Below are 9,176 nucleotides of genomic sequence, written 5' to 3'. Positions count from 1 at the left end.
ATTGATATACTTGTTGATTTATTCTTGTTGTATAAAATTTAAGGACAATACTTTGTTGATAAATTATTTTTTATTTTTATACAGAAAATTGATGTTAGATACTAATTTATTTTTTTTATTAAAAGATATTTTTTTCATAAAAAGGAATAAAATTCTATTCAGTAAAATTATTATAATATTTCTAATTCAATGATAAAAATTAAGTACATAATTGATAATTGTTTTTAGATTTGAATAGTTTTCCAAGTTTTTTTTAATACTACAATAGATTTGATTTTTCTGTTATATTTACTGTATACTATAGATAGAATGCCAATCTTATCTATTTCAGTATTATTTTAAACTTTGTTATCTTAAAAACGTATTATGTATAATATTATTCATATATATTTTTTAAAGTTTATTAATTTTTTTCAACATGATTTAATATCATTTTGATTTTTTTATACATGTAACCTTTGAACATGTATGTGTTAATACAATTTGCTTTTGTGTCTTATAAAAAGTATAGTGAAATTTAATTACTTCTTATCTTGATCTTTTTAGACTCAAAAAATTATATTACTACAAAGTATATAATAACACATGCAATATTAGTGTTGCATTGTAAATTGTTATAAATAATATAACATTTGATTTATTTTTTAAAAAATACTGTAGTAAAAGAATGTTTTTAAACATTTCTGAAATAATCAAAAAGGAACAATACAAACTTAACAAAAGTTTCTTCTCAAAGATGTAACAACCTTTAAGACGAGGAGGAAGTTGTGCATTTGTTTAGAAAAATATTATTAAAGAAAAGGAAGCTCATCAAACAAATTTAAATTTATCATAGTTAGATTAGTCTGCATCAATCTACATAGATTTTTTTTTTCTCCTACATTCTCTCCATACATTACCTTCCATAACAAAATAGTATTGAGAAATGGAAATTTAGTGCATGCCTCTCATGCACATTGAAAGATAATATCGAATACTAGAAACTAAAAAGATTACAATCATCCAATTGTTTTCTAAAAAACTCTCTCTCTCTCTCTCTCTCTCTCTCTCTCTATATATATATATATATATATGCACACAGACACAGACATACATACGTTTTTATATGTTTTTGTCTTTGTTTTTTTCCCATTTATTGCTTGATCCAAGCTCTGAAGTGCAAGCCGAATGGTGCAAGCCCGAAAAGGTCAAAGGGATGTAGTGGGTGTGCAGGAAATGGAGTCTGGGAAGGAGGATTCTTTTGCAGTATCTGCCTGCCTGGCAGTCAAAGTAATTCCATGTGGGCTGCTCACCGGAGGCTTCCAGAGAATACACACACACACACACACTAGATTAACTTATATGCAGCACTCTGCAAAAGAATATCATGCATTCACTGATCACACACACAAGTTCAGCCAGCCAGTCAGCCAGTCAGCCGCAGCCTGAACACCCACAAAACCCCCTCTCAAGGACTAAAGAAAAACCAACTTAAAAACGGTAGCTAGCTCCTTAGTCACGAGCTATCTGTCAGTCAGTCAGTACATTCAAGCATCACTTTGTAGACTTGCAAACCTGGAGTTCATGCTGAAGCTGCTTGTTGCTGTAGTAGAGGGGCGGCTTCCTCGAAGCGGTAGATGCCATGTGCAGGGCCTGCAGTTTGAAAGATTGGGTTCTCCTAAAAATTCTCCCTATCCCTGGCATTTGAAACCGAAGTCTAGAGAGCCCCTACTCTCATCATCTGAACGTAGTTGTATCAGAAGCAATTGCAGCAGCAGCAGGGTAGATTCAGGGTGAGAACTTAGGTTGCTGTAGAGTGTACACAAACAGGATTCCTATACAAGAATATGTACCTGGAAAGCGTGCCGAGGTCGTCATCGCCCGATGAGATCTCACTTTCGCCATCCTCCCACACACACACTGAAACTCTCTGTTGCTGGAACATGGAACATCGGTAATCTGAGAGTGAGTCACATGGCAAGGGTCACGTGATCAAAGGTCAAAGATATGGGCCAAATAATGCTCAATGGCATACTTGAAATGAACAGTGTCCAGTCTGATGTAGGTTGATCTTCCCCCCTTGCGTTGACACTAGTACTGGGGATGGAGTCACCATATTCTGGGAAACACGAATATTGAGACGGGTATGGGATAGATATGTAAAGTGCATACGTAAGGGAATAGGTTGCTCACAACCACCAGCGTTGCTGCAATTTAGCAACAAAGAAAGTGGATGGTATAATAAGCCCATTGGTTGGACACAGCTCCCCTGACACCTGCACTTCACAGATACGATGCAGCGCTCTGTAGTTCTGACGATATATCTCAAGAGCCAAGATGACTTAGTCATCATCTTTGAGAACGTTGTTTAATTGATTTAGTCAGTAAACTCATCAAGGCGAAAAATTAATTTAAAATTAAAAAAACACGTAGAAACTGAAACAGCCGTATTAGCTAATAAAGGAAACATTCTCTTTAGGTCACTGTCAAACTGAATGGCACTGGTAGAGTTGATACCAGTCGCGAACACCAAAATCATCAGGGGCGTAAGTTTTCCCCTCTGACTCAACACGTTTCTAAGAAACTCTACCTGCAGCACAATACAATAAATATCTACCTTTAAACAGCTCAGCCTAAGACACCTCATGACGAGAGGACTAGAGAATCAGAGCGTTAAATTTGAAATTTGGGGCAGAAACCACAAATTACAAATTGCGGATCTGCAAAGAACTTGAACACTTGATCTTGTAAGAAACGACGTACATCGGTGTTTTAGGAAGCTCTCTGCGTAACCAAAAAGAAACCTACAAAGGGTACTGCATCCTCTAAAAGTATGACAACGGCATTTACTTGTCCGGATGATCCTAGTAAAAACAAGAAAACATTGTAGATTTGTGCAGCAACATGCTGCTGGACATTCTGCAGGTAGGAACGATCTCAGTAACTTACATAGCAGCGTGATAATATTCCAAGAGATGGTCAGATTGTACAGAAATTTTCAAGTGTTCTACGAGCAGAACAATTTCAAAGAGGACCTCTGCAGTAAAAAGGCGTAGGTTTACTCAAAACTTATTGAATCTGTAAAACTGAAGCTCCAAAATTGCAAGCAGGAGGTAAGCACCGTCAGCTCTCTCCCTGTAACAACTCATACCATGCTCTCAAGTATGCTTTAAAGCGTGTCTGACAGAGCTATGCTTCAAGAAAGCATCTCCAAGCACGAGTTACAAACGCATTGAGGCTGCCATAAATATGACTGACTTACAAAGGCGTGTCCATGGGTAAGCTGCAGCCTAGTTCAAAATAGCTGCCACTCCAGTACTTCTCTAAGCATTTGCACCAGAACAAACCCAGCCTCTACTTAGGAGCATCGAATCTAAAGAGGATTCTGAAACCCAGCTGGGTCAAGATTGCCAGCCGTACAGAGATTTCTCAGTACCGTCTCGCCATGCGATCCTAAGCATCGAAATGCCGGTGTTACCCTAGCAATGGATCGTGCAAACGCCCACTTCAAGCAATGTAGCAAGCATGCGCCTGCCGTTTATTGTTTGCTCAATTTCCATCGGGCTCCCACTCCTCTGAGTTCAATTAACTAATTGGCGAGTGAGTCATTCAATCAATAACCCGCCTCCTATTAGCAACATAGGAAGCACTAAGCTTAGAATGGGGAAGAGCATTAGCGTGCTCACTCTGGATTAGCACTTAGCCTTCGGCTTCTTTCACAGCCTTCATGTTGGTATCCTCTTCATTCAAATCATCAGCATCCACAATTTCACGTATTGTTTTCGAAGCCTTTTTATTTTTTGAATTCCTCTGCTCCTGAATGGGTCGAATCATAACCCACGCTCGCATCTTCTCTACTCGCGGTCCATTCTCCACTTTCACTTCAACCCCTAATAATCTCATCGCCCGCTCCAGCAGCTCGACACCAACCTCTTCCCCTTTATCATTGCCATGGAATTGCACAGCCAACTTCACACGATGCCCGCGAGTGAGAAGCCTGGTTACCACGTCGGCCTTCATTTCCAAATCCTTCTGTTCCGTTCGGCTGCTAAATCGAACCTCCTTCAAGTCATCCAGCCTCCGCCTCTCCAGCTGTTTCTTTCGAAGATCCTTCTCCTGCTTCTTCACCTTAAACCTCTCCCTGCTAAAATCCATCAACTTGCACACCGGCGGATCCGCCTTCCCATCCACCTCCACTAGGTCCAATCCCTCCTGCTGCGCCCTGTTCAATGCCTCATACCGGCTCAAAATTTCGTGCCCATCAGCCCCAACCAATCGAACCATCCGAGCCACAATCGCCCTATTAATCTTCCGATCGCTTCTGTTCCCTTCTCCATTCCCCCCTTTAATGTTGCTACTACTACTACTACTACTACTACCACCACCACTCCCCCCTGTCACCACAGGCGCAGCAAACCCCCTACTATTCCGAAAACTCCATGGCACTTCCACGGCCCTAAACCCTTCCACAGCATACTCCCCTCGCACTGCACTAAGAAAACTCCTCGAAAACCTCTTGGTAGTAACTTCCGCCAGACCACGATTGCAAGCTCCAAAACCAAAGCAATTTTCCCCTAAATCCAAGTGCCGTCCAGAGAAAATCCGGCTCACCAGCCATGATAAAACCTTCTGCCTCATGGAAGCCCTAATTCCTCACCCCCTCCAAACCCAACCCAACCCAACTTCTCTCCACCGCGCACCCAACAAATCATAACTCCGCACCGACGAGAGCCTCACTAACCGAACTGTCGATCGCAACTTCAAGCAGCTTCACAAACATTGACGACCATCGCTGCCACGTCGATCAGTGACAACCTGAGCTGGTGAACTGAGAATCCGGTGGAGTTTCCGACGTGAGTGAGGAGAACGACATCCGTTTCTTATCGACAGACTTGGTGTTTTCTTTTCTTTTCTTTCTTGCTAGTGACCTATTTTTTTCGATGTGTGCGTCTTTGTGGCGTGAGTAGAGCTGGTGATGACTCAGCGACAGAAAGACCTACCGAAGCCAAAGGTATTGGAATGCGTGCGATAGCTGTAAGAACAATGCCCTAATTAATCCCTTCACACAGCATTTGGAGCAGTGCCTGAAAAAAGCTCCAAAACCCTCTCAACAGCGTAGGGAATGATACCTGAGGGATTAAGCTTCATGAGAAGATTCATGAAAACAAGATTCTGAACCCAGTTCCTACTCGACCCTCTAGCAGCCTTCATTCCGAAACCCTGTTTCAATGTTAACCTGCATCTACCAGCATCTGCGTTAGGGTTAACAGTGCACATCCTCTGCAAAGTAAAAAAACAAAAACAGTAAAGCCATGCAATCTGTAGTGATTCAACTGATTCACATCAGCCAGTTGCTGTTTCACAGTTTGATTTCGTTGTTCAATGCTACCAGTCATTATTCTGGCAGAGGTACATAGATGCATTAGCTCAACTGGGCATCGGAATAATATGGACCAGGTCGTGTTGGATGTGTTGCAGTTGACGCTGCCTTGATGCTTGCACGGAAAAGCAGGGCTTGGGGAATTAGAACAAGAATAACAAGAATAATAATAATAATAATAATAATGAGAGGAAGGTAGACTGGTGTGCTGCTTCTATGCAAGTTAGTTCAATTCACCGCGCAAGACCCAAATGCGGATTATTCATGAAATGCATGACTCTTAGAAAAATGAACCGACTGCTCGCACTCCTTCTTCCATGGAATATGAGAATTAGACGAAGCAAAAAACCAAAGTGTGTTTTGATTCTAACCAACGCAGTAACGTGTTTTGGAAACTCTTGTGCTATAAAACTTGTCCACTCCGCTACGCTCTATACTGAGCAACGTTACGCGGCGTTCAGTCAACCGCATAGCTCACCAAATGAACATTGATCAAATCCTGGTTTAAGGGTGAAATAAATAAATAAATAAATAAATAAATAAGAGCAATGCAATTAGCATGTTAGAATAGATTAGAGTTTCAACTTGCCATTTTTGGATCTAACTAGTTTTGAATTTAGAAACATTTTGTTGTTGTTGATTTCATAAATGACTTGTTTATTATATATACATGTATGTATATATATATATATATATATATATATACAAAGGGAAATGTTAAAATGACCCATTCATTTATTAAATTGATTCATCCTATTCTAGGGAACAAGGAGGAATAAGCAAGGTTGGGATGAGAGCTTGAAATAAGGGAAGTGAATAAGCAGTCAATATGGAGAAGATTGGGAATGAAGGAGGTCAAGATGAGAGCCATAATTCTAATAATGCTTATGATAGGATGGTTTGATTTAGTAAATGGGTGAGTCATTTTAATATTATATTATATATATATATATATATATATATAGTAGTTTTTTTGCTCAACTTTTGTTACAAATGTCATGAAAAAGGTAGAGATGTATATCAAATTGAATCATTAAGTGTGATGAGATGAAGAAATAAGACAAGAGATTGATCATAGAAGTTAGTTTGGAGGAGGTTGAGTAATAGGAGTTTATCAAGAGTTGTTTCATTCCCACATGTTTTTATTCTAAAGAAGGTGATAAACTTTCTTTGACTTATTTCATATTGTTTTTAATATGATGAAATTATAGGTCATTTGAAAGATGCATTTATTATAAGAGAGTTGCAATTATAATTACCAAGAGAAACTAAAGAGTTGTCAGTGGATTAATGTTAAAGTTGATAATTGTATTATTATGCAATATTTTTAGGAACTTTCAGCAAAAAATATAATAGTAATGATAATTGTTCCAAATTCTTTTAATTTAAGATTCACATAAATTCAAATATACAAATTAAAATTTATTTATTTAATAAATTATGAGATATTTATTCTTAAAAACTCACCTTAAAAGTCTATATTCTAAAAGACTTTAGAATGTCTCCAATTTAATGAAAAAATACATATATATATATTTTTATTTTTCTAAAGTTGGCTTTTGAAGATAGTATAGAGTGAAATTAGTGAATAAAATGAACCAAATTATTCTTCTATTATAACTCTAAATATAAAACTTATATAACTATTTTTAGAATTTTGACAATTGTTATTACTATTTTTTATTATTATTAACCAATCATAATCTTTGAAGCTTATGATCTCTTGCCTTTCTTTAAAAATATAAATGTTCTTTAATTATGTTTTAACTTAAACTTTATGTCAATATATTCAAATAATACATTATATGTAAAAAAATACTTCCAACATGATTAATAAATATTTGGCCAAATGCCACGTAGATTATTATGTAGTTTTATACTTCACATCTACAATTTTAACTCATGCAACTAAAGTATTATTTAATAGGATTTGTATAAAGAGAACCTTTACTAAATATCTACATTTAAATGTTTTTTTAATGATAAAAATTATTTAATGTTGGAAGATAATGAATCCGCCTTGTTGCCAATTGAAAAATATGATAAATAAAATCTAATTTATAAGTTTCTTACAAATGTGTTTAATATTGTTATAAACCAAAGATAATCTTGCATAACCATGTTCACATTACAATCTATTTTGAAGAATATATCTTATATAATTAAAATTAAGATTCTTAAAAAGACCCTTATAATTGGTGACTTTTATACAATATGGTTTTAGTAAAAATTAAACATCTCAATCACATACAAGAACTCAAGATATTTATGTATCATACTAGATCCAAGGCTTCTTAAAGATTTGTGTTTGAAAAAAAAAAAATTTGGCTACTATTGAGATCTTTTGAACCAAAAGGCTACTTTAAAAAGCCATGATTTGAAGCCTTATGAAGATCTTTGGCTTGGTAAAGAAAAGTTGCCATTTAAAAACCTTGGTCTTTGAAAATAGTATACAGTCAAAAGATACCATCAAATGCACTTTTTTTTTTATTATTTTTTATTATGTTGATTCAAAATATGGTAGATTACATACTTATTGAGATAATTACAATAAGCATTAAAAACTGATTTTTAAATTTTCAAGTAGATATATTTTGTATTTTAAAACACAAATCTTGAATTTTTGAGTTTTTTTAAAAACCACCTGTGTGATGTGGATTAAACTCAAATTTTTTAACGCTTTTCTCCATTCTCATTAGCTAAAAAATAACTCCACATACAGAATATCATGGTGAGAACAAACTCCAATAACATTAGATTCTATTTGAACGGATCAAATTAGGTTCTCAAAAAGCATCTGTCAGAGTGAGCTCATACCTGACTGGGATTCATTTGTCAGTACGAACTTGGGGTCTTTTGTTTCTAAATATGGGGAATTTGGAGGTCCCCACCTTTTAATATATAACATGGGAAGAAATTTACATCCTCGGATTTGCATTGGAAATTCCTTAGAACGGACTTAGTTAGCCCTAACGTCTCCAAGTTGTTTCCTGAACAGATCGTGATTCTGATCAACGGGATCTAGAAATATGTGTTTGCACAAAGTTGTAAACAACGATTCAAACTAAACGTGCAGTAGGGATGTCACCCAATTGTCGAAGACCCTTGCAACTTTCAGGACATTGAAAGGCTGCACATTGGTATGTATGAACACAGTGAACTCTTTGCCGTAGAATCCTTCTAACATCCAGAAATCTGAAGCCTTTACATGAGACCGAAGATATAATAATAGTATACACGGCAAAAGTAAAATAACTGATGCAGACATAACAAGCTTATTCTTCAAGTTTCCAAGTTCTTAGACGATCCATTGTCGAGCAACGACTGAGCGAGTTCCAACAAGCTTCGAGAGAGAGAGATCTAGACATGATGGTTTAGGCAAATAAGCACTGGAACAATGGCTATTGCCATATTAAGACTTGAAAACCTGGAGTTAAGAAGTTCAAAGAAACTCTTGTTGGATTGCAGTTGTCATTAGACATGACATCACAGGTACCGTTGAGGAAAAGTGCGCTGTTAGCTGCATGCATATTCAACAAAATTTGGCAGCAGAGAGCGTTAATCTATAAGTACAGTCGCTAACAAGGTGGGTATAATAATTTACAATCAAACAACAGAAGACTTGCTGTCGTTGCGGAGGACTTCCTTGATGAGTGCTCCAAATCGGTGGAGTGCAGATAACACAATTACACGGTGCTAACGGTCATCCTACAGACACACTGAGTAGATCGGTGGAGTAGAAGCCGCTTCTCTGAACAAGTTTTTGTCTTTCCCAATGGTTACGGGAAAGTGTATACATTGGCATTGATTTCATCAA

General features: G+C 36.8%; 1 protein-coding gene and 1 long non-coding RNA gene across 2 annotated transcripts; both read right to left on the bottom strand.

The window, feature by feature from the left end:
- Positions 1 to 294: 294 nt before the first annotated feature.
- Positions 295 to 2,644, bottom strand: LOC149987678 (uncharacterized). Its single transcript, XR_016497811.1, has 3 exons — positions 1,833 to 2,644; positions 1,555 to 1,632; positions 295 to 1,298 (listed from the first exon to the last, which is right to left on the bottom strand). It is a non-coding gene; the product is annotated as an uncharacterized LOC149987678 (long non-coding RNA).
- Positions 2,645 to 2,916: 272 nt separating this feature from the next.
- On the bottom strand, positions 2,917 to 5,541 carry LOC112293070 (uncharacterized). Its single transcript, XM_024542128.3, has 2 exons — positions 5,109 to 5,541; positions 2,917 to 5,011 (listed from the first exon to the last, which is right to left on the bottom strand). Exon 2 carries the CDS (start codon positions 4,615 to 4,617, stop codon positions 3,679 to 3,681), a length of 939 nt encoding a protein of 312 aa, XP_024397896.1. The 5' UTR covers positions 4,618 to 5,011; positions 5,109 to 5,541; the 3' UTR covers positions 2,917 to 3,678.
- Between the last annotated feature and the right edge of the window lie 3,635 nt (positions 5,542 to 9,176).

This window comes from Physcomitrium patens, chromosome 16 (genome assembly GCF_059467195.1).
Source record: "Physcomitrium patens ecotype Gransden chromosome 16, ASM5946719v1, whole genome shotgun sequence".
Lineage (NCBI taxonomy): Eukaryota > Viridiplantae > Streptophyta > Bryopsida > Funariales > Funariaceae > Physcomitrium > Physcomitrium patens.
The sequence above is the reverse complement of the archived record's forward strand: the minus strand, read 5'-3'. Positions and strand labels throughout refer to the sequence as shown.

Excerpts from the sequence above, each read along its gene's own strand:
- LOC112293070 (XM_024542128.3), bottom strand. The coding sequence starts at position 4,617 with ATGAGGCAGAAGGTTTTATCATGGCTGGTGAGCCGGATTTTCTCTGGA.